The sequence below is a fragment of the Podarcis filfolensis genome (genome assembly GCF_964270895.1).
Source record: "Podarcis filfolensis genome assembly, chromosome: W".
In the NCBI taxonomy this organism is placed as follows: Eukaryota; Metazoa; Chordata; class Lepidosauria; order Squamata; family Lacertidae; genus Podarcis; species Podarcis filfolensis.
The window spans coordinates 3,425,404-3,451,875 of record NC_139619.1 but is presented as its reverse complement, the minus strand read 5'-3'; the positions used below and the strand labels follow the sequence as shown (position 1 = coordinate 3,451,875).

The window sequence follows — 26,472 nt, the reverse complement described above, 5'->3', positions numbered from 1 at the left end:
TACAATTGGGAAACCCCTTTTCTTTCTTGCCTTTTTTTTTATGAATTGGGAACTTTTAAGTCTAAAACTGCGTATATTAAAGGAACTGTCTGTTACCCTAGTGGAAGGAACGAGATACTACAATTTGTTTTTCTCTGATTTTTTTCCTGGCGAAGGAATATAATACTGAGGGATATAATACTGAGAAGTGACTTGTGCCTTTTTAGTCCAGTGAAGGGTTCTGCGTTTGTTTTTATTGTTTTTTCTCCATCTTTTTGGGAATTTTGCCTCTGAGATTTTGTCACTTGGATATAATTTTGGACCTTTGTCATTTGGATATAAATTTTTTGGAACGTGATTAATTGGATATAATCTTGGAAAGGGTTTTTTATGGGAAGATTTCTGGCAAGCCTTGTGGGAAGATTTTTGGAAATTTATGGAAATTCCTTTTCCTTTGGGCGAGGTATTTGATTTATCTGGGAAGCATTTTTTTCTGAGGAATAGCCTAATTGGTGGCAAGAAGATTTAGTTTGTTTTGTTCCGGTTTCTACTCTGATCTTATACTCTTCATCATCCTCATCATCCCCAAACCACGGTTGAACTATATGATATAATTAGAAATTGGAAAATTGACAAAGTGTAAAATTGTAAAAATTGGTTCAATCAATATTTGAAGATTGTTTGAATAATAAGGAATAATTAATAAAGATGTCACACCAGCAAAAGAAAGGGGCAGATGGGGGGACACCAGTAGAGAGGAAGGGGTCCAAATAGGAAACAGAGTTTAAAGCAGAAATGTTGAGAATGTTTGCCGAAATAAAACAAAGTGAAAAGAATTTAGAATCAAAACTAGAATCAGTAGATTATAAGATTGGGAAAATGGATAAAAAAATTGATGAGACAGTTAATGAACTTAAAGGACAATTAAAAGAGGTATCTAAGAGAACTCAATCGCTGGAGGAAGGATTTAAGAGGATGAAACAAGATATGAAGGAAGTGAAGCGAGAGGAAGAGAGGATTAGAGTGGAGATGTTGGAATTAAATAAATCACAAGAAGAAATTAAAGATTCAATTGCTATGAATGAATTGCGACAGAGGGAAGTTAATCTGAGGTTGAGAGCTATTCCAGAAATACAGAATGAAAATATTAAAGAGAGACTGATATCGGAATTAGCCCAATGGATGGAATTACCAATAGAAGAGGTAGCTAAAACAGTACAAAATGCATTTAGAATGAGAGTAAGAACATCAAAAACAAGAAAATTCCCAGGAGACTGTCTAATCACCTTTAAGGACAGGGAAATGAGAAATTTGATATTACAGAAGAACAGAGAGAAAAGATTGTGTATAGATGGAAGTTATATAATCATCTTTAAAGATATACCAATAAGATTATTGAAACGAAGAGACCCATATAAACCACTGGTGCAGGTCCTTAAGAAAAACAACATTGAATTCAGGTGGGAATTTCCGGAGGGAATTTCATTTTTCTACAAAACCAAAAAGCGCAGATTGACGAGTCCAGAAGAAACAGGGAAGTTTCTGAGAAGGTATAAGGAACTAAAAGTAGAAGATGGAGAAATTGGAGAAGTCAAAGGAGCAGAAAAAGGAGCAGGTGCCAAGGATGAATTAGAATCGGGGGAAGAAGAAGAAGAGAATGGGGAAAAGGTAGAAGAAGAAAAAGAAGAGGAAGAAGAAGAGTCAGATAAATTATAAAAGCGTAAAAAGCAAACTAAATTTATTTAATTGGAAATCACCATGGCACTAAAATTATGGAATTGGAATATTAATGGGATGAATGAGGGGGAAAAAACGGAATAAAATTGAACAATTTTTTAAAAAGAAAAATCTGGACATTATATGTTTACAAGAGACACACGTCGCAAGGAAACATAGGAAAATTTTGATTAACAAAAGATTAGGAAACGAATTTGTATCTTCAGATAAAGAGAAAAAAAGAGGGGTAGTTCTATATATCAAAAGTAAAAATGAATCACAACAAATCTTCAAAGATGAAGAAGGAAGGATGATTGCAGTACGGATCAAATGGCAGGGCGAAAATTTGATAATTGTCGGGATCTATGCACCTAATGGAAACAAGACAGATTTTTATAAATCTTTAGAAGAAAAACTATTTGAATATATGGACCAGAAAATCATAGTAATGGGAGACATGAATGGAGTGGTCTCATTGGAAATGGACAGACTAAGAGATGGATCAAGCAAAGAAGGAAAATTGCCTAAGACTTTTTTCGCAATGGTAAAGAATTATAATTTGATCGATATTTGGAGACTCAGATATCCACTGGAAAAACAATTCACTTATTTCTCTGAACCGAATCAGTCAATGTCAAGAATAGATCAAATATGGGTGTTGAACGATTTGACTCCAAGAATTCTTCAAATTGAGATCCAACCAAGAATAATTTCAGACCATAATTCAATAAAAATGGAATTGAAAGGATTCGAGGAAAGAACCTTTAGATGGAGAATCTATGATTACCTCTTCGACGATCAAAAAATCATTGAAAAAGCACAAAAGAAACTGAGTATTTTGTGGACAACAGCAATAAAGGAACGACGATGAGTGTAGTATGGGATGCAAGCAAGGCAGTGATGAGAGGTTTCTTTATCCAACAGAATTCTTTGAAGAATAAGAATAGAGAAAAAGGGAAAAAAGAAATCCTAAAGCAGATTATGGACAATGAACAAAAATTAATTAAAAAACCAAATAATTTAAAAATAAAACAAGAGATTAAGACTTTACAAACACAATTTGCAATGATCATAAATAAAGAAATAGAACTGAATATTAAAAGGTTAAGACAAAAAAACTTTGAATTTGCGAACAAATCTGGTAAATGGCTTGCGTGGCAAACCAAAAAGAGAAAAGAGCAAAATACAATTAATAAAATTATTGTAAATGGAGAAGAGGTTGACAATCCGAAAGGACTTAGAAAAGGATTTTTGGACTTTTATAAACAACTATATAAAAACAGAGAAAGAAATAATATGAGGAAAATAGAATGATTTTTGAAAGAAAAAAAGGTGCAGAAGATCCCGGCAGAAAATAAAGACCAACTGAATGCCCCAATAGGAAACGAGGAGATAAAAGAGGCCATAAAGGAACTGAAAAGGGGGAAAGCCCCTGGACCAGATGGATTTACATCAGGCTACTATAAAAAACTGAGAGATGCTTTAATGACACCATTGAAAGAAGTCATGAACATTATTTTAAAAGAAAGAGACATCCCTGAAACGTGGAAAGAAGCATTTATTACACTTATCCCTAAACAGGACTCAGATTTAACACAAGTTAAAAATTACAGGCCTATTTCACTGCTTAATACAGACTATAAGATATTTGCATGGATTTTAGAGAACAGATTGAAAAAGATATTGCAAGAAATTATTCACAAAGATCAAGCGGGTTTCCTTCCAGGCAGGCAGATGAAAAATAATATAAGAAATGTAATTAATATTTTGGAGTATCTGACTGCCAGGAATGAGAAACAAGCTATATTAATGTTTGTAGATGCGGAAAAGGCCTTTGACAATATTGCTTGGGATTTTATGTTGAAGAACTTGGAATATATGGATGTGGGGATAGAGTTTTTTAATGGGATAAAGGCAATTTATACAGAGCAGAAAGCAAAATTAATTGTTAATAATGTGATTACAGAAGATATCAAAATAACAAAAGGAACTAGACAGGGATGTCCACTCTCACCACTGCTATTTATAATGGTCTTAGAGGTTTTTTTGAGGTCGATGAGACAAAATGAATTAATAAAAGGGGTAACAGTTGGTCAGAATGAATACAAAGTGAAAGCCTTTGCAGATGATCTAGTAATTACGATTAAAGAACTATTAGAAAGTGTAAAAGAAGTATTGGAAGAGATTGAGAAATTTGGAAATGTGGCAGGGTTCAGACTAAACAAGAAGAAAACTAAAATAACTGCTAAAAATATGGATCAAAGTATGATAGAAATAATGCAACAAATAGAGATAGAGGTGGTGAAAAAGGTAAAATATTTAGGAATTTGGTTAACTCCTAAAAATATTGATTTGTTTCAGAATAATTATACACCGGTCTGGAATGGAATAAGGAAAGATTTGGAGATGTGGGGAAGATTGAAGTTATCTTTTTGGGGTAGAATCTCTATGGTTAAAATTGAGTGTTCTTCCAAAGATGTTATTTTTGTTTCAGACTATCCCCATAATAATGGGGGTAGTAATTTTTAAAGAGTGGCAAAGAGTGCTCTCAAGGTATATCTGGCAGGGTAAGAAGCCGAGAATTAAATTTAAGTTATTAACAGATGCAAAGGAAAGAGGAGGCTTCGCCCTGCCGGACTTGAAACTATACTACGAAGCAGCATGCCTTTGCTGGTTGAAAGAATGGATAAAATTAGAGAATAAGGAGTTATTCGATTTAGAAGGATTTGACAACAGATTTGGATGGCACGTGTATTTATGGTGTGAAAAGAATAAAATTCATAAAGGTTTCGGGAACCACATATTTCGGAGCTCACTTGTCAGGGAACTGCCATCGGAGCTAGAGGCGGAGGGAAGGCTCCAGAGGGATGCCGGAGAGGGTTCGAGCAGGGAGAGAGGCAGCCCATCTGCTGGGGAAGGAAATCAGCGTAACACCAGTGGAGAAGGGGGGCAGATGGGGGAATCGGAGAGGAGGCTCCAGGACTCTTCACCGGAGACCAGCAGGGAGAGCACGGGTACGCCGCTGCCCACGCCCACCCTGCGCAGAAGACTTCCGCGCAGGGAGAGTAGGAGGAGACTTGGCGTCAAAGAACTTCTTTGCTGGAAGAGGTTCAAGAAACGCCCACTGACGGATTCTGCCAGCGACTGAGTCAGTCACGAAGTGAAGGGCTGTCCAGACAGAAAGGGTTCAACCAGGCAACCTAGCCAGGAGTGGCGGCAACTTACGCACGAGCAACCCCTATAACCATTACAGCAATCCGTCAGTCACTGACGTTGCTTGTGCGCAGCGACAGGCAGGCAGCATAATGAGCCAAACCGGAGAAGCCGGCGCAACAGAGCAAGCAGCTGGAGTGCAAAATCTGGTGGAGAGGAACCGAGATTTGGAACAGCATGTGGCTCTCCTGACGGCGCGGCTGGACGAAAGACGGACTCAGGATGCACAGGTCAGACCCATCCCCATCGCAAGGAAGGTACCGGGGCTGGTACACAAGTTTGGGGGGAAACCCCAGGACTACAATGCGTTCTGAACAGAAATAGAGTACGCTTTGGAATTGCAGCATAATGACTTTGCTGATGATGGGGAAAGGGTAGCCTACATTGTGGGGCATCTGGAGGATGGGGCACGGGAATGGATCAGGCCCCTAATGGCGACGCAAAATGCTGCCTTGAAGGACCTTAGGAAATTTTTCCAGGCGATGAATGCGATGTATTCCAGTGAAGTGGAGCAAAGTGTGACTCGGAGGGAACTGATGGGGTGCAAGCAGGGGAGCCAGTCAGTTAGAGACTACTGGTCGCGCTTTGCGATGTTGATCCACCGGCTCGGGTGGGATCTGGACTCTGAACCTATTCAAAGGTTGTTTGAGGAGGGGTTGTCCCCAACTGTGAAGGACGAGCTGTCCCGCGCGCCCCGCCCACAGTCGATGGATCAGCTAACCAAGGCTGTGCTTGCGATTGGAGTGCGGCAGGAAGCGTGGGCTCAGGAGAAACGCGAAGTGAGAGGGGAACGTTGCCATGACTACCGCATTCCTGAAATACCGAGACAGCTTTCCCAGGCGGCTGAGCCAATGGAAATTGATGGCGCGCACGCGCGCGAGGTTTCAAACTCCAGTGAAGGTCGCAAGAGGGAGGGGAAGGATTGGAAAACCACCAAGAAGTGTTTCCTCTGCCAACGGCCAGGACATTTTGCCAGGGTCTGCCCTCAAAGAAAGGCCTGGCAAGGGATGGTGGGAGCTGCTGGCTGTGAGGAGAAGGGGGAGGAAGGGCAGGTGCAGGGAAACGCCAATGCCTGGCTGCCAACCAGCGGGGGCAGCAGCCAGGCCAGCAACCAATAGAAGTGCCCCAGCCTGACCCTCCCAGGGCAGCTATAGCCATAGAAGTGGTGCTAGAACTCCCGAATGGGCACCCAGTCAAAGTGGAGGGGCTGCTGGATTCAGGCAGCTCCTGCAATTTCTTCAGCAGGGACTTTGCACTGGAGCACCAACTCCACCTGCTGCCCCTGGATTTTCCCTTGCAAGTGACCACCATCGATGGCAGGGAACTTCTGGGGGGGGGGGGAGGAAGTGACACACCAGACCCCGCCAATGCGAATGAGGGTTTCCAGGCACACGGAGACAATTGCCTTTCACGTGGCCACACTGGCAGGACCCCCAATAATACTGGGGATGAGCTGGTTGGCACTTCATGATCCAGTAGTGTCATGGCATCAGCGATCAGTCACCTTTGGGTCAGCTTACTGCTTGGAACACTGTCGGGGGGGGGAGAACCCAAGAATGACAGTGGCCAGGGTGGCTGGGCTGGCTGTGGAGCCAAAAGGGGAGGTGCCACCACAATATGCTGACCTGAAGGAAGTCTTCAGCGAGAAGGAGGCGGATAGACTACCCCCCCCATAGGCCCTTTGACTGCCAAATCAACTTACTCCCAGGGGCTCAGCTGCCGGTGGGTAAGCTGTATGCCATGTCTGACCGGGAGATGCAGGAGTTGAGGCAATTTATTGACAAGAACCTGAAGAGAGGGTTCATAAGAGAATCAAAGGCGGTGGGGGGCAGTCCAGTCTTCTTTGTGGACAAGAAGGACACTAATCAGCCCAGGCTAGTCGTGGATTATAGGGACTTGAACCTGGTGTCAGAACCCGTGACCTTCCCAATGCCCAGAATTGACGACATTTTAACACGGGTGAGGCAGGGGAAATTTTTTACCAAGCTGGACCTCAGGGGAGCGTACAATTTGATTAGGATAAGGGAGGGGGACGAATGGAAAACCACCATGTTGACCCCTCTGGGGGCTTTTGAGTACTTAGTCATGCCATTTGGATTACAGTCGGGCTCCGCCTGCTTTCAAGCATTCATGCACCACGTGTTGGGGTCCTTGCTGTACAAGAACTGCGTAGCCTTTTTGGACGACATCTTAATCTATTCGGACAATGAGAAGCAATGTGTCAGAGACATCAGGGAAGTGCTAAAGAGACTGCAGAAGCACCAGTTGTGGGTCAAGCTGGAAAAATGCCAATTTCACGCCAGAGAGGTCGAGTTTCTGGGGTACAAGTTGTCAGACAAGGGCCTAGCTATGGACCCAAGCAAGGAGCAGGCAGTGCTGGAATGGAAGGCCCCCAAAACCCGGAAGGAAGTGCAGAGGTTCCTAGGGTTCAGCAACTTCTACAGGAAGTTCATCAAGAACTTCGCCCACTTGACAGCGCCCATCACAGATTGTCTCAGTAGCAAAAAGAAGTTCGCCTGGACAGAGAGTGCCCAGCAATCCTTTGAAAGACTGAAGAAGGCGTTCGCTTTGGAAGAGCAGCTCCTGCACGTGGATCTGGAGAAGCCCATGAGGCTAGAGACCAACGCATCAGACCGAGCCATTGGAGCGGTACTTTTGCAGCCAGGGGCCAAGCAGGGCTGGAGGCCGTGTGCCTTTTTCTGGAAGAAGCTGAGCAAGTCGGAGCAAAACTATACGGTGTATGACCGCGAACTGCTTGCAATCTATGCGGCGTTTCGCCGATGGAGACATCTGTTAATAGGGGCGCAGCACAAGATCCAGGTTTGTACGGATCACAAGAACTTGGAATACTGGAGGACCGCGCGAGTACTCAACCAGAGACAGATTCGATGGGCACAGGAGTTCTCCAAGTTTTCCTTCGAGATCCGATACGTGCCGGGAGAGGAAAACGTAAGAGCAGATGCTCTCTCCCGGAAGCCGGAGTACATGGAAGGAGAGGGACCGCCGGAGGTCCGACACGTGTTCCCCGAGAACCAATGGGTGTGTGGGGGAGCGTTGGTTGGGAAACGGAAACTGGCCGGGCTTACTAGAAACGACGTATTCACTCAAACTAAAATCAGGGAACTCCGGGATGGAAGGGAAAACCATGGAGGGTTTGAGGAAAAGGAAGGACTACTGTATTATAAGGGGGCGCTGCATGTATCGGGGGAGACCTTGAGGGGAAGGGTACTCAAACAACTCCACGACAACCCAACAGCGGGGCACTTCGGACAGCACAAGACCATGCTGCTCGTCACCAGGCAGTTCTGGTGGCCAAGGGTGAGGGAAGATGTACGGGAATATGTACGGGGGTGCAACCGCTGCCAGAGGGCAAAGGGGGAGAGGGCTGCCCCCGCAGGGTTACTGGAACCCTTACCCACGCCGGGAAGACCCTGGGAGGTGGTGTCCATTGATTTTATGACAGATTTGCCCAAGTCAAGGGGGAAGACAGAAGTCATGGTAGTAGTCGATCTACTGACAAAAATGTGCCATTTCATAGCTTGCTCACATGCGGTGATGGCAGAGGAGACAGCCAGGTTGTTTGTGGATCACATCTTCAGGCTGCATGGGTCTCCCTCGAGGGTCATCTCAGACCGCGGGAAACAATTTACTTCCCGGTTCTGGAGGAAGCTCATGAGCTTGCTGCAGGTCGAGGTGGGCTTCTCGACGGCGAGACACCCGGAAACCAACGGACAGGCAGAAAGAGCGAACAGTATACTCCAGCAATACGTACGCTGCTACGTCAGCGAGAGACAGAACGACTGGGTAGAGAAACTAGCGCTGGCTGAATTTGCGTACAATAACGCTGAACATGTGTCCACGGGAATGAGCCCGTTCATGGCCAATTATGGGTGTCACCCCAGGGCCTTCCCGGGGAGGGGGGAGGAAGGATGGAGTGTACCTGCGGGAGAGCAGTTTGTGGAAGAAATGGAGGCCTTGCACCAGCAACTCAAGATGAACTTGGAGTGGGCCAAGGAAGTTTACAAGAGGCAGGCAGACAAGCACCGTCGGGAGGGGGAGGCCATACGGGTGGGAGACCGAGTGTGGTTGTCAACCCAAGGGTTACCCCTAAAGGGAGGGTGCAAGAAGTTGCAGCCGAGGCGGCTGGGACCTTTTGAGGTAACACAGCAGGTGAACCCTGTGGCATTCAAGCTCAAGTTGCCTGACAGCATGAAGATACATCCGGTGTTCCATAGGTCCCTACTCTCACCGTACAGGGAGGGGCGGGAATTTCCGGGGCGGGAGGGAGGAGTCACCACCCACCCGCGGGTAGAGGAGAGGGAACACCACAACCAAGCCCCTGAAATACTCGATTCAAGGTGGCGAGGGCGCCAGGTGGAGTACTCGGTAGCTTGGGAGGGAGAACCCAGGTCAGAAAACACGTGGGTCCCCGCTGAGGCGATCAATGATGGGTATCTGGTGGAAGAGTTCCACAGCCTGTTCCCAGACAAACCAAAACCACTAGCGAGATTCTGGGAGGAAGAATTTGGAACCACAGACGACGAAGAGGACTTTATGGGTTTTCCTGCCTCCGAAGAGGAGGGAGGGGAGGTGTCAGAGGGAGAAGAATCAGACTGGGAGGCCCACCCCGCGGGTAGAAATCGGAGCGGGTGGGAAGTGGGTTTTGAATCCTCAGAGGAGGGCGACAGCTCCTTCAGGGGATTCCCCGCATCGTCGGCCGAGGAAAGGGACGAGGTTGGATCAGAAGGTCGGGCCGGGGGTGGAGGGGGTACTGGGGGGGGAGGTGGATGTCAGGGAACTGCCATCGGAGCTAGAGGCGGAGGGAAGGCTCCAGAGGGATGCCGGAGAGGGTCCCAGCAGGGAGAGAGGCAGCCCATCTGCTGGGGAAGGAAATCAGCGTAACACCAGTGGAGAAGGGGGGCAGATGGGGGAATCGGAGAGGAGGCTCCAGGACTCTTCACCGGAGACCAGCGGGGAGAGCACGGGTGCTCCGCTGCCCACACCCTCCCTGCGCAGAAGACTTCCACGCAGGGAGAGTAGGAGGAGACTTGGCGTCAAAGAACTTCTTTGCTGGAAGAGGCTCAAGAAACGCCCACTGACGGATTCTGCCAGCGACTGAGTCAGTCACGAAGTGAAAGGCTGTCCAGACAGAAAGGGTTCAACCACGCAACCTAGCCAGGAGTGGCGGCAACTTACGCACGAGCAACCCCTAGAACCACTACATCACTAATAGAAATATGGGATAGGTACAAAAACCTATTAGAACCCAGAGTTCCACACTGGTTGTCTCCATTAGAGGTTATGAGTGTAAAGAAAATAAATATGAGAGGTAACTGGATTACATATGGTCAATTGATAATCAAAGAAGGAGGAAAATGGAAACTAAAGCCATACGAACAAGTTAGAGAACATGTTTATGACTGGTTGCATTATTTTCAGGTTAATGAAATGTTTAAAAAAGATATCAAAGAAAAGAGTTGTGTAGAAAAAGACTCAAAGTTCCAGACAGAAGTGATAAATAATGATTCTAAAATTCTGTCAAAAATGTACAAAATATTGTTGGAATGGAATATGAAAGATGAGGAAGTTAAATCGGTAATGGTACAATGGGCCAAAGATTTTGGTTACAATATACAGTTTGAGGATTGGGAAAAACTATGGAAGGAGAACTTAAGATTCACTGCTTGTATGGCACTAAAAGAAAATGTTATGAAAATGTTTTACAGATGGTATATCACACCGGTAAAATTAGCAAAAATGTATAAGACGTGTAATAAGTGTTGGAAATGTAATGAAACAGAAGGAACATTTTATCACATGTGGTGGGAGTGTAAGAAAGTGAAGGGATTTTGGGAGATGATATACAACGAAATGAAAAAAGATGTTAAAATGTACATTTGCAAAGAAACCAGAGATATTTCTTTTAGGGATTACAGGAAAGGAAATAAGAAGAAAGGACTGTAAACTTTTCCAATATGCAGTTACAGCAGCAAGAATTCTACTGGCCCAGAAATGGAAACAAGAGGAAATACCGACGGTAGAAGAATGGTGACTGAAGCTGACAGACTATGCAGAACTGGACAGACTAACTGGGAAAATCAGATATCTTCAAGACCAAAAGTTCATCGAGGACTGGGGGGAATTTGTTGAATATCTGAAAAGAACATGTGATGTGCAAACAACGCTAGTGGGGTTCCAAGAAGCACTGTGAAAGTTGAGATATATTGTTTAAAAGAAATAGAAGTGGGAGGGAAGGTTAATGGCAATATAAACAGAAGAAATGCGTAACTGGGAGGCAAATATGGATGATTGTCAGAGAAGCTGAAGGAAGTCCAAATAGAGTTAAATTTGTGGAAATTCTGATATGATTGTTTATTTGTGTTGGAAAATTAATAAAAATTATTTTTTAAAAAACCAGAGAGGCCTGGAGGGTGGCATTTGGCCCCTGGGACTGAGGTCCCCACCCTTGTCTCACATCTAAAAGACCATGTTCCCAAGAGATGCAGATTTGTGGCCACATGTTACGGGCAACACTTGAAAAGCGACGGTGTGTGAACCATAATTCCGAAGGCTTCCCTGGAGATGGCAGGAGAAAGCTTCCATCTGCTGCTAATCTTAACAGCTAACTGTCTCTCCTCCTATCCCCCGCCTCCACCTCCGGAAAGTTGGCTGCTGGAGTAGAAATATTCTCTTGCCTCTCTCTGGTCTTCTCTGCCCATCTCTGAGGGAGTTTCAGCTTAACACCTGGCTCATTGGCATACGATTTGTGTAATGGGTAGCAAAATATCTTATACCTCCCCAAGTCAGAACTGGGTTATATTGCCTTTTAAAACAAACACTTACAGAAGTCTCCAAGTCCACAGCTGAGCCTGTCAGACAGAAGTCAGAGTTTTGTGGGCTGATTATGGCTTTGGCTAGAGGGCTTCGGTTCAGAAGAAGGAGGGCCTTGAACATTTGCTCCGTTGTCACCAAAGAACTGACCACCACACACCTGACATTCTTATCAACACCGGACAAATTTCCTTGTGTCTTGACAGACAGGAGACAGGCATCCTGCTCTTTCATCTCTGAGAGAGAGAGAGAGATACACAGGGGTACAATTCAGAAACCACAGTGTATGCATTCATTATCATCTAGCATTCAAATCATGATTTGAGAGCTTTTCTAGCATACATATTAACAGTCTGTACATTGTTTAGAGTGCTTAGCCTGCTTCCATTTCCCAAAACCGTGGCTTGTAACCCCACTTCAAACAATGGCTTCTGATCTCAATCCATGGCTTCTTGGCTTGCCAGTGGATGATAAACCATGGTTTGTCAACTCAAAACTTCATGCCAAACTATAGTTAAGCTTTCTTAACCACAAAGCTTGGTGCAATACCTGGACTGAGCCAGAATTTCATGCTGAAATAGCAGAAATGGGTCCCCCATCCCAAATCAAATAACTTACTGACACCAAGGGTTGGCTAACATAATTGTTTTGTACACTTACTTATTAGTTGTTGTTTTTTTAAAAAAAAACCTACCAGTATAAAACCGAGTCACATAGCCCACATGGCGTAATGGACACCTCTCTGCCTTGCCTTCTTTGCTATAGAAGTTTTGCTTTTCAGACAATATTAAGAACACCAAGTCACATTCCTTTGGGTGCAGCTGTTTCTCTAAATTGCTTCTTGAGATGTTAACTGGAGAAGTAATTTGAACACAGAACAAAAATATGCAAACATTTAGCCACATACAGATACAACTACGTTGTTACCAAAAGCTCTTAATAAAACAGTAGGCATGTCGAGCACAAGTTGCTACAGCTGAACTTTGAATTCCAGATGTTTTTGGTTACCCAGTCGCACATTCTAATAAATATTCACTCAATTTAGTTGTATGAGCTTTTTCATTGGTGAGACCTGCTGAGGTCCATTTTGGAGAGAGAAAGTATTCTGGGTATTGAGATAAAGCAGGCACACCTTGCCTCAATCCTCGTTTTTTTTCTTTTTAATCAAATAATATTGATTTTTATTCATTATTTATTTAATCATTTGCAGCACCTGGATATCAGTTTGTTTGTCACAGATATTGGTTTATTTTATTTCATAAAATTTATACACCGCTTGTTTGGTTTTTTACAACTTCAAAGCAGTTTACCAAAAGATTAAAACAATAAAATAATTGGTTAAAAAAATTAAAAAAAAAATTAAAAATCAAATCAACGAGAAACTGAAAACAGGCTAAAATACACATCAACATTCTGTGTTGGGCAGAAAAGCAAAAAAGATACAGGCAGAATAAAGTATAATAGCCCTTGACTGCTCACCCCAACAGTCTAGTGTTAACACAAGCACTTCTGTTATCTACTACAACCACCATTAAAAACAGGACTGCATTTCTACTTCCCATTTGTTTATATGCAGTGAAATTCTCACTCACTTGTAAAATCTGCTTCATTTGTGTCTGCATTGAAGTTCAGCAAATTCAACTCAAAAGGCCTTTGCTCTTTTGATTTCTGGTTCTCTAGCCACTCCTGTGCCATCTGCAGGGAAATGGAAGCATAGGCTTAAGAGACTGCTCTTCCACCACATGTGGGCTGCTAAAACCATTGGGCAGGATTCCCTGCTCATAAATGGGGCCCAGAGAGTCTGTGGCTCACCACAGTTAACTTTATTGACTGATTTTCACAGAGAGCAAAAGGAGTTACAGTCTAAGGAAATAATAAAATCCCTGCTTGCAGCAGCCCAACAACTGGTGGCACAAAACTGGAGAAATTTAGCAAACTTGCAACTTTTCTTATGAGGACAAAAGGTATGGACAGTGATATTAATGAAGAAACTTACCAAATACATGAAAGCTCTATATTGAACATAAGACTCCAACCATTTTATGGACATATGATGTTCTGTTATTACTTTCATGTTTGGGAATCCATCGAATTAGCAGCCTCCATCTACTCATGGACAATTGTGATGCAATGTATTTTGTTAAATACACATGCTCTCGCTTAGTGGGATTGGGAGGGAGGACTGTATTGCTTAAAAAAATGTCTATTGATGTATTAGCATAATTTTGATGCATACATTTGTAAAACTAAACAAAAACATTCAACACCTGCCCCATCCAAAAAAACCCCAAATGGGACACTTTTAACCCCGCTCCCCCTTGCCAAAAAACCCTAGAGTCCACTACTACACTAGTGCAACCGTTAGGCTTACAAAAATCCCTTTTGCGTGAACGAGGCACACCTTTCAAAGGCTGGTGTGGGGAATCTGTTTAGGGAAGTTTTTAATGTCTGATGTTTTATTGTATTTTTAATATTTTGTTGGAAGCCTCCCAGAGTGGTGGGGTTATCATTATTATTATTATTACTATTACTATTATTAATTTAACTTTTGGCCTTCCAGATATTGCTGGACTACAATGCCCATCCATCCATCCATCCATCCCTGGTGCCACTGGCCATATGCTAGGGCTGATGGGAGTTGTAGTTGAGTAACATCTGGAGGGTCACAGATGTTCCCCCACCTCCTGTCCTAAGGACAACATCCACACCCTACATTTTAAAGCACTGTTATACCACTTTAAACAGCCATGGCTCCTTCCCGCATAGGCTGTAATGATCTCAGACAGGCAAGCAAGACTTGATAAGATTTAATGACTCCCTGTCAGTTTTATGGTACGTTTATAATAAATTACATCCAGAGTGCAGCTCCCAGCCTGACACTCTTGAAACAAGTTGGTCACTCACTTCCTGGCGTGGTGCGCTCAGCGTCGGGTCAGGGAAAGCGCTTTGCTGCAGTAAGAGCGCTCCCAGTCACAGATACGGGATAAAAAGACGGGGAAGCGAGGGCGACGCAAACCCTGAAGAGGTCTGAGAGGAGGTTCCAGACTGAAGAAAACAGATCCAAGCAGCACATAAAGGGGTTTTCTGCCATTCCAGCACAAAAAGTGGAGGAAGGTGGAAGAACCTCAGCGCAGAAAAGATCGCACACCCAACCGTGAGACGCCCCTTAGACCCGAATGAGAAAGCGCCAGGCTGCTCCAAACCAAAACTGTAAAATCAAGAGTACTCCTGAAGGAAGAAGGTAATAACGCTGGTTTAAATTAAAATAAAAGGAGTACGGACTAACTTAATATTATAAAGGACAGTAAAGCTAATGAAGAGAGGAGCTTCAGCGTTCTGAGACTTATCAAGTTGTGGAAAATAAGCCTTGTAAAGAGGCAGAAAATAAAAACTGAGACATACTGAGTACCTGCTTCTACAGGGGGACGCTCTGTTGAGAGAGACAAGGAGCTGAAATAGTAAGCAGCAGCAGCGGTGACAACAAAGCAGCGGCCATTGAGGAGGAGATCCGCGTAAAACAAAGGGGTGAGTGGAAAAGAAAAAGGAGGGGGAGGAACGTGGAGGAGACAATGGAAAAGAGAAGGAATAGAAAAGATTTGAAGACCAGGCAGTGGTGGGAAGATAAAGATTAAGATAAAGAAGTGAAAGGGAAGAGGAAGAGATATACAAAGGGAGAGAAAGAAGGAGGAAAAAGACTGGAATAGGGAAGAAAGCAGCTGGCGAAAATGGCGCTGGGGGGGGGGGAGTGTGAGTCATCGCCCCCAGAAGGGAAAAAAGCCGGAAGAAGAATAGTGGCAGAAACAGTCACTGCAACAAAGAGAGGCTAGAGAAACAAAACAAGAAGGACCACCTCACAAGTAAATTGGAAAAGCGCGCCACCTAGAGGCGGAAAATAAAATTACTCCCATAATTTAAAAAACGCTGGTAAGACACAGGTTTGAAGCACAACCATAAAGAAAACTAGCTATACACGAAAGGATACTTGAAATACCAAGTTCAGCTTCTAGAAAATAAGTTCTTAAGACGGGTGTTAAGTACTGCGAAGGAATTTTTCTCTGATAACTGCCAAAGTAATTAAATTAAAACAAAATATTTAATTAAATTTATATTAAAACTTGGATTTTTTTTACTCTATTTTTTTTAAAAAAAATAAATATTTGAGATGAACTGATAACGACATAGTGTAAAACCACCGGAATCTTAACTGACTTTCAATCCCAACAGATGAAATAAAAGGACTAAATTATAGACTATAAACAGAACATTTTCAAAGTTTAGGAATATATAAATTCTTGGTTTGAAATAAAGATATCTTGATCAGAACCAAAAGGAAGAAGACAAATATGGGTTCTAAAAAATACCAAACTACACTGACATCTGGGTCAGGTCTACAAGTGAGAAGACAATCAACAGCTGAAACAGACCCCAATGCTGACATAAAAGAGCTTATAATGGGGATGGAAAAGAGCCTGTATGATAAGCTGGACATATTAGCTGGCAACATCCAACAAAACTCAAAGCTAATAATAGACTTAACAACACAAATAAGTGACCTCTCACTTAAAAATAAAGAACTGGATAAATCTGTACAAGAACTCAAGGGTAAATCTACCAAACAAGAGGAAATGACGAAGAAATTGCAAATGGAAAATAAGGACATTAAAAAATCACAAGATTCAACGAAGGAAGAAATAAACGACCTAAAGAGAGACCATGAAGAGCTGCTAGATGATTTATCATTGATGGAGATGCGTCAGAAGGAGATGGTCCTCCACTTCCGAGGCGTCCCACAAACTCATGATGAACAAATTCAAGAGAAACTATCACAGGAGATTGCAAACTGGTTGGGAGTAGAGGTAGAAGAGATGCTATTGGATATTGATAAAATTTTCAGGATCAAATCAGAAAGATCGGACACTTATAAAGGGCCAGGAGATTGTTTATTTTTTTTCAACTCAAGACTTTTAAAGGACAAAATATTACATCAAAAAGGACAAGCGAAGTTAATAATAGAAGATAGGCCTATCAAAATATTTAAGGAAATCCCAAAAAGAATTTTGAAGAAAAGGCAGAACTATAAGACAGTAACAGAAGCACTCAAGAAGAATTCGATTAGATTCCGGTGGGAATTTCCTGAGGGCATCACCTTCACATATAAGGACAGAAGAAAAACTTTTAGATCAGTAGACGAGCTGGGAAAATTCTGGAGGAAGTACAAAAAAGAACTAACTGGAGATCCAACATTGGAGCGAGAGGAAACAACGCAGACGCCACAAGAAGCATAGAGAGACAAACGGGTATTAAGGGGGGGGGAGAGAGATTGGAAGAAACATAATATCAAAATCCTAAAATTTCTGAGTTTTTTTTCTTTTTCTTTTCTTTTTTTTATTTACTCAATGAAACCATTGTAGATAATAAATAAAGATTAATGAATCTAAAAATTATATCTTGGAATGTTAGCGGTTTAAATGATAAGAGGAAGAGAAATAAAATAGAACATGTATTGAGGAAAGAACAATGGGATATCATATGCTTGCAGGAGACCCATGTGACTAGAAATCACAGAAGGGTTTTAGAAAACAAGAGATTGGGTCAAGAATTTATATCCTCAGATGTAAAAAAGAAAAGGGGAATTGTGATCTATGTGAACCCTAAACTAGACGCAAAAAAAATCTGTAAGGATGATGAGGGTAGATTATTAGGGGTAAAAATAACAAAAGGTAAAGAACATTTAATTATAGTAGGAGTTTATGCACCGAATGGTAACAAAACAGAATTCTTCAGAAAAGTAGAAGCTAATTTGCTGGAATTTATAGAAGAGGAAATAATTTTGATGGGAGACCTAAATGGTGTCACATCAATAGAATTAGATAGGACAGAGAGAGAAAGAAAATCAAAAAAAGGCAGACTCCCAGATACCTTCTTTCAGATGGTAGAAAACTTAAATTTGATTGACACATGGAGATATAAAAACCCAGGAGAAAGACAGTATACACATTTCTCGGAAGTAAAAAAATCAGCCGGCAGAATTGACAGCATATGGGTATTGTCAGGGAACTGCCATCGGAACTAGAGGAGGAGGCAAGGCTCCACAGCGATGCTGGAGAAGGGCCAAGCAGGGAGAGAGGCAGCTCTCCGGCTGGGGAAGAAAATCAGCGTAACACCAGGGATAGAGGGGGGCCGATGGGGGAAGCGGAGAGGAGGCTCCAGGACTCCTCGCAGGAGACCAGCAAGGAGAGCACGGGTCCTCCGCTGCCCACACCCACCCTGCGCAGAAGACTTCCGCGCAGGGACAGTAGGCGGCGACTTGGCGTCAAAGAACTTCTTTGCTGGAAGAGGTTCAAGAAACGTCCACTGACGGATTCTGCTAGCGACTGAACAGCCACGGAGAGAATGGCTGTCCAGACAGAAAAGGTTTAACCAGGTAACCTAGCCCAGAGTGGCGGTAACTTACGCACGAGCAACCCCTAAAACCATTACAGGTATCAAATAACTTAACAACTAAAATTAAAAAAGCAGAAATACAGACCAAAATTATTACAGATCACAACCCAGTCACATTAGAATTAAAGGAATACAAGAAAACTAATAAAAGATGGAGACTTAACGAAAGAATATTAAATGACGAAAAGATTCTGAAAAAAGCGCAAGAACTAATGAAATAATTTTTTGAATTAAATAAAGAGCAGGATACAGACACCAGGACAATATGGGATGCAAGTAAAGCTTTCATAAGAGGCTTTTACATACAACAAAGTGCAATAAGGAAAAGAAACAGAGAGCAAAAACTAGAACAAATAAGGAAAGAAATAGGAATAAATGAAAAATTATTAACAACACAACCAAAAAATGAATTAATAAACCAAAAACTCAAAATATTACAAACCCAGGCCTCAGCAATATTAAATAGTGAAATTGAGGACAATATTAAATGGATGAAACAAAGGTCGTTCGAATTTGCAAATAAACCCGGAAAGATGCTAGCCTGGCAATTGAAAAAAAGACAAAAGGAAAAACTGATTGATAAAATAGTGGAAGAAGGGAGAACTTTAGATAATCCTGAGGAAGTTAAAAAGTGCTTTATAAAATATTATAATAAGCTATAAAAAGCAGGAAATGAGACAGAGGATGAAATAAAAGAGTATTTATGTGGAAAGAATATACCTAAAATTAAGAAAGAAAAGATTCAACATCTAAACTCCCCAATAACCACGACAGAGCTTCATCAAGCGATAATTAAGATGAAACTGGGAAAATCCCCAGGTCCAGATGGTCTTACCGCAATACATTACAAAAAATTAGAGGAACCATTATTATCACCTATGAAGACACTCTTAAATAGAATACTAGAAGACGGGAAGATTCCCAACACCTGGAAACAGGCTCACATAGTAGTAATCCCAAAATAAGGACAAAATAAAGAGTTTATAACCAATTATAGACCAATATCATTACTAAATAATGATTACAAGATCTATGCACAAATATTGGCTACAAGATTAAAGACAGTTTTGCAGGATTGTATAAATAAAGAGCAGGCAGGGTTCTTGCCGGGCAGGAAAATGAGTGATAATATAAGAACAGTGATTGATATGATCGAGTATTTAGACATGAAACCGAGTAAGAAGGTAGCCTTTGTTTTTGTGGACGCGGAAAAGGCGTTTGACAAAGTATCATGGAAATTTCTAAAAATATTATTAGACCAGATGGACATGGGAGACCAAATTACAAGAGGGCTAAAAGCAATTTATGAACAACAAGAAGCAAACATAATATTAAATAATGACACAACTGATTATTTTAAAATACAGAAGGGCACCAGACAAGGGTGCCCACTTTCACCATTATTATTCATTTTGGTTTTGGAAATATTAAATCAAGAAATCAGACTGGATCAAGAAATAAATGGAATATCCCTAGGAGAGAAAATATACAAAATAAGGGCATTTGCAGATGATTTAGTCTTAATGGTGGAAAATCCAAAGGAAAGCATAGCAAAGGCTCTAGAAAAAATGGGAAACTTTGGAAGGGTCTCAGGTTTTGCTTTGAATAAAGAAAAAACGAAACTAATGGTAAAAAACATGGGAGATCAAGAGAAGAAGGAACTGGTAGAAAAATTTGGATTACAAATTGTAAAAAAAGTGAAATATTTAGGAATACAAATAACAATGAAAAATATAAATTTGTTTGAGGATAATTATAAAAAAATTGGGAAGAAACAAAAAGAGAAATGGAATCTTGGACAAGATTGAATTTAACACTCTGGGATAGAATTTTGGCTATTAAAATGAATATTTTACCAAAACTCCTGTTCCTTTTTCAAATGATTCCCATAACAGGTAAAGATGATTGTTTTAAAAAATGGAAAACGGACCTAACAAAGTTTATATGGCAAAGCAAAAAGCCACGGATCAAACATAAATTATTAACTGACATAAAAGAGCGGGGAGGTTTCGGACTCCCAGACCTGAGACTATATTACGATGCGGCATGCTTTACTTGGATCAAGGATTGGAACAAATTGGATAACAGTGACATTTCGGACTTGGAGGGATGGAACAACAGATATGGTTGGCACGCCTATCTAATTTATAACAAAGTGGCAGTACGTAAAGAATTTCTAAGCCACATAATTAGAAATGCATTATACAAGGTCTGGGTGAGACATAGAAGGTTGTTAGAACCGAAAACCCCATGGTGGGTCTCCCTGTTAGAAGTTATATCGGTTAAAAAGAAAAATACTATAGGAAGAATGGCGACATACCAGCAGCTCCTAAAGGAAGAACAGGGCCAATTAAAACTGAGACCATATGAAGAGGTGACCCAATACTGTACTACATGGTTACAATATCACCAAATTGCACATATATTTAATCAGGATAAAATAATAGGATTTGAAAAAGAAGAATCAAAATTACAAAAAGTATTATTACAAAACTCAAAAAAGAATATATCCAAAATGCATAATTTATTATTAGAATGGGAATTAAAGGATGAAGATGTAAAAGAAGTTATGATCAAATGGGCATGTGATATAGGACATGTAATTCGGCTGGACCAATGGGAGAAATTATGGAAATATGATATTAAATTCACGGCATGTTATACAATAAGAGAAAATTTTATGAAAATGGCGTACCAATGGTACTTAATTCCGGTAAAACTGGCTAAAATTTACAAATTAAAATTGAATACCTGTTGGAGATGTAAAAAAGAAATAGGAACAATGTTTCACATGTGGTGGGAATGCCGACCTATCAAACAATTCTGGAACGAAATTTATGAAGAACTCAAAAAGATGTTTAAAATATCTTTCAGTAAAAAACCAGAGGCATTCCTTTTAGGTTTAATTACAAATGATATCCCCAACAATCAAAGGAAAGTATTCCTTTATGCAACAACAGCTGCCAGGATGCTTATAGCAAAAAACTGGAAAGGGAGAAAAATTCCATCAGTGAAAGATTGGCAAATTAAATTTTGTGAATACATAAATCTGGCAAGACTCACAGCATTCATAAGGGGACAATCGGACCAGAAATTATTAAAAGAATGGGGTTGTGCTAAAGAGTATATGAAAAAACATTGTTCTGGAGTAAGTATATTGGTATGTAATGAATGATGCTTTACAGGGTTAAAGGGGGAAAAAATGGTGTTAAAAAAAAAAAGTACAAAGATAGATGTAATTTAACCAGACACAACAATATAGTAAGAGTAAATTTTTTGAGGTCTTAGAACAAAGGAAGGAAGTCAATATGTGTATATGTACGTAATGATATGGTTTTTTTTCTGTAGATGTGTGCTTTTCCGCTTTTGTTTAGTGTTGTTTTGTTTCCTTTGCTTTTTTTTCCTTTTTCTTTTCTGTTTTTTTTTTTTTGTATGTTCCGTTCTTTTTTGTTTGTATAGTATTATTTTGGATTCAATGTTTGTAATTTTTGTTATGATTATGCATTGAAAATTAAAAAAAAGGAAAAAAGGAAAAAACGAAACAAGTTGGTCACTCTCAGAAACCTCATCAGGAGGGCTTTAAACTGACTAATGTGGGGGAGGGAGACAGTGCTCCTGAAGGTAGGAGTCTATCAATTGATGAAGATGATCATCCAAATGTCATAGACCAAATGTTAATGAATGTTAAAATGATGTTGGATTGAAAATAAGTGGCATTAGCAACAAAGTTAATAAGAATATGAAAAAATGAATTGATAAATGGATGAAAATATAGAGTTATAATAGGTTAAGATATAGAGTTAAGATAAACGAAAGAGGGTAAGGATTTGCTGATTTGACTATTTAAATGGGAATACAAAAAGGGGAGGTGTGAGGAGGTCAAGGAAACAAGCTAATGAGTTAAAGTTACTAAAAACGGATTTGTTTTTAATTCTTTGTTATCTATTTGTTTTTTGTATTTTGTATTTTTATTCTTCTTTTTTCTTTTTTATGTATTTTTCTACGTCTTCTACGTCTTCTTTTTTGTATCTTTTTCTTTCTATGTGACTTTTTTCTGTTTTGTAAACTTATGTTTTTGTAAAAGCAGATCATTAAGCAAACAGTCTGTGAGCACCTAGAAAGGAATGCTGTGATCACCAATAGTCAGCATGAATTTCTGAAAAATAAGTCATGTCAGACTAACCTGATCTCGTTTTTTGACAGAATTCCAAGCCTGGTAGATGAAGGGAACGCAGTGGATGTAGCCTACCTTGATTTCAGCAAGGCATTTGACAAGGTGCCCCATGATATTCTTGTAAAGAAGCTGGTAAAATGCGGTCTTGACTATGCTACCACTCAGTGGATTTGTAACTGGCTGACTGACCGAACCCAAAGGGTGCTCATCAATGGTTCCTCTTCATCCTGGAGAAGAGTGACTAGTGGGGTGCCACAGGGTTCTGTCTTGGGCCCGGTCTTATTTAACATCTTTATCAATGACTTGGATGATGGACTCAAGGGCATCCTGATCAAATTTGCAGATGACACCAAACTGGGAGGGGTGGCTAACACCCCAGAGGACAGGATCACACTTCAAAACGACCTTGACAGATTAGAGAACTGGGCCAAAACAAACAAGATGAATTTTAACAGGGAGAAATGTAAAGTATTGCACTTGGGCAAAAAAAATGAGAGGCACAAATACAAGATGGGTGACACCTGGCTTGAGAGCACTACATGTGAAAAGGATCTAGGAGTCTTGGTTGACCACAAACTTGACATGAGCCAACAGTGTGACGCGGCAGCTAAAAAAGCCAATGCAATTCTGGGCTGCATCAATAGGAGTATAGCATCTAGATCAAGGGAAGTAATAGTGCCACTGTATTCTGCTCTGGTCAGACCTCACCTGGAGTACTGTGTCCAGTTCTGGGCACCACAGTACAAGAAGGACACTGACAAACTGGAACGTGTCCAGAGGAGGGCAACCAAAATGGTCAAAGGCCTGGAAACGATGCATTATGAGGAATGGCTAAGGGAGCTGGGCATGTTTAGCCTGGAGAAGAGGAGGTTAAGGGGTGATATGATAGCCATGTTCAAATATATAAAAGGATGTCACATAGAGGAGGGAGAAAGGTTGTTTTCTGCTGCTCCAGAGAAGCGGACACGGAGCAATGGATCCAAACTACAAGAAAGAAGATTCCACCTAAACATTAGGAAGAACTTCCTGACAGTAAGAGCTGTTCGACAGTGGAATTTGCTGCCAAGGAGTGTGGTGGAGTCTCCTTCTTTGGAGGTCTTTAAGCAGAGGCTTGACAACCATATGTCAGGAGTGCTCTGATGGTGTTTTCTGCTTGGCAGGGGGTTGGACTCGATGGCCCTTGTGGTCTCTTCCAACTCTATGATTCTATGATTCTAAGTCTCCGCCCTTCTCACAGCAAGAAGGATGCCAAAGTCCAGCCTTTCCCCTTTTGCACTTCCGTTGCATTCTAACCTTTTCAGCTCTCAAAAGAAGAACTCCCTGTCCGCTGCCTTTCTGCTGGTTGCTTAGCAATCCTCCCACTGCCGTCTATCTCTCCCCCTCCCCTTTCTCTAGCTGAGTCAGGGAACTCTTGATGAAAGGGGGTCGAGCCCACCTCCTCCTGCTCTGTCTGCGATCTTTGGTCCCCAGAGTCGGACTCTTCCCCGGCATTCGATTCAGCCATGTCCCTGACATAGGCATCCTGGGAAATTGAGTTTGTCAAGGATGCTGAGAGTTGTTAGGAGAGCCCTTTTCCTCTCACACAGAGCTACAATTTCTAGAGTGGTTTAACAATCAAGCAATAGGAGCCTCTTCTTGACACCGTTAATGAACTACAGTTCCCAAGATGCTTTGGGGGAAGCCAAGACTATTTAAAGTGGTACAATACTGATTTAAATGTATGTGCAGGTGTGGCTTAAGTTTAATTGGGGAGGACGAAACTTTCATTTTTAGGAAGGATTCAGCCATAAAGATGAATAGTTTACCTAAGATGTTATTCTTATTCCAAACAATACCAATAATAAATAACACAAGCTGCTTTAAGGAATGGCAAAGAGATATTTCAATATTTGTCTGGCGGGGAGAAAGCCAAGAATAAAGCATAACATTTTGATGGATACTAAAGATAGAGGTGGCTTTGCAATGCCAGACTTTTGATTGTATTGATAATACACAATTGCTAGATCTAGAAGGATACGGTAATAAATTTAGCTGGGACGTATGTTTATGGTATGGTAAAGCGATGATATATAAAAAGTTCTCAAATCATGTACTCAGGAAGAACTTATATAGAGTCTGAGAGAAGTATAAAGACTTACTGGAAATGTTATTGTACACATGTAAGTTCATTAGCAGGATTAACTTAAACCAAACACTTAAAATTAATGTGAAAGGAAAACTAGGGAGTAATTAATAATTGGAGTAATGACGGAAATGCAGTGTTACAAATGTAAAAATACAGGAAACCATAAAAGGAGTGGGGGGAAGTCAAAATACACATACCGTATTTTTCGCCCTATAGGACGCACTTTCCCACCTCCAAAAATGAAGGGGAAATGTGTGTGTGTCCTATGGGGCGAATACAGGCTTCACGCTGGGCTCCCGAGGGTTTCGCAGAGCTTCCTGGACTCCCGGGATCCGCGCAGCTCTGCGCAACCCTCGGGAGCCCGGCAGGAAGCCGCGCCGGGCTCCCAAAGGTTGCGCAGAGCTGCCTGAATTCTGAAGCCTTGGATGCGCTAAAGAGCGCGCCCGGGCTTCGCGCAGCTCTCCGCAAGCCTGGGGAGACCGGCGCGGCTCCCTAGGCTTGCGGATAGCAGGCTGTTCTGGGGGCTGGGGTCGGGGACAAGCTCGGGCTTCCCCCGCGCCAGCCCCGTGCCTGGGGGGGAAATATTTTTTTTTCTTTATTCCCCCCCCAAAAAAAAACTAGGTGCGTCCTATAGGGCGGTGCGTCCTATGGGGCGAAAAATACGGTATTTGTTTGAAAATATTGGATCTGTATTTTTGTCAAAATATTTTTGAAAAATGTAATTAAAAAAGCAATTTCACAGAAAAAAACAAAACATGGAAAAGAAATGGGTGACCTATAGGGACCTACTGGACCTCACAGAAGATGGTGTGATGCTTAAGAGCAGGCATAGGCAAACTCGGCCCTCCAGCTGTTTTGGGACTACAACTCCCATCATCCCTGACCACTGGTCCTGTTAGCTAGGGATGATGGGAATTGTAGTCCCAAAACATCTGGAGGGCCAAGTTTGCCTATGCCTGCTTAAGAAGTTAGAGGATAAAAAGGATTGGTTGATCAATTGGTTGCAATACTATCAACTGATTGAAGTATTTAAACAAGGTAAGAAGCATGGGTTTATTAATCAAAGCTCTCAGTTTGAAAAAGAGTTATTAGAGAACAGAGAAAAACTAATTTCAAAGATGTATAAGAGGACTTCCGGTTTGGGATCGCAAGCAGCAAGGAGCGCGGAAAAGACGCTGAGAGCTTTTCCGAACTTCACGGGGGCTCGGGGGCAACGCAAGGGCACTGCGACCCCCAAAATCTCAAGGGGGGTACCCTTGAGGGACAAGCTACCCAGCAGCGTTGGAGGAGTCCCGAAGTTTTTTCCGGTTTTTTTTTAAAGAGACTTGAAAGCGACGGGACTGAGAAACGCGAACGGTAAGCTCTGCGGACCCCGTGTAGCGATGCCTCTAGCTCCTACTGGAAAAGCGACAAATCTCCGCAACTTTAAGAACAGAACCCTCAAGATTATGGCAAAAACGACGTATTAAAAACTTTAAGCTAGCAATAAGAGGGCTTCTGGATATAAAAAGCTTTAACTGAGGAACCCGACTTGTTCTTCCAGAGCAAAATGGCGCAGGAAACATAGTCGCAAGAGTAAAGAAAGGAAATGACTAATCATCTGCTATAGAGAACAGAAAAGTGAAAGCCCTCAGCAACTTTGTTGGTGAGGCGAAGGAAAGATAAGTAACAACTAAGCAACTAAATAGACCTCAAGAAACTTTGTATTCTCTCTGGGGGAAATGACTCCAAAAATAAGGGACTAAAAAAGACTGAGTAGGATAGAGGGATAATTACCCCGAAGTATTAAATAACAACATTGCAGCATAAGGGGAAGGTGAGGAAAGGGAAAAAAAAAAAAGACGAAATATAATAAAAGCTTTCAAACAAATAAATAATAACTTTCACCTACCTGCCCTTCTCAGAGGGAAGGTTGAAATTTTGAGCATTTGGCTAAACCCCAACTGGAGATACTAACCTCCCCCCCTTAAAGACTTTGGAGTTTTAACCC

General features: G+C 41.7%; 1 protein-coding gene and 1 long non-coding RNA gene across 2 annotated transcripts in view; both read right to left on the bottom strand.

Moving 5' to 3' along the window:
- LOC310753699 (putative helicase senataxin) overlaps positions 1-26,472 on the bottom strand; it is a gene marked incomplete at its 3' end in the record, with an annotated part of 215,300 nt that overhangs the window by 67,049 nt on the left and 121,779 nt on the right. Inside the window, exons 9-11 of the mRNA XM_083595055.1 lie at positions 13,332-13,434; positions 12,434-12,592; positions 11,752-11,975 (exon numbers count right to left, since the gene is read on the bottom strand). Of these exons, the coding sequence (XP_083451181.1) occupies positions 11,752-11,975; positions 12,434-12,592; positions 13,332-13,434 (486 nt within the window). The remainder of the gene's footprint in view (positions 1-11,751; positions 11,976-12,433; positions 12,593-13,331; positions 13,435-26,472) is intronic.
- LOC310753796 lies at positions 285-11,324 on the bottom strand. Its single transcript, XR_014543457.1, has 2 exons — positions 10,131-11,324; positions 285-4,506 (listed from the first exon to the last, which is right to left on the bottom strand). It is a non-coding gene; the product is annotated as an uncharacterized lncRNA (long non-coding RNA).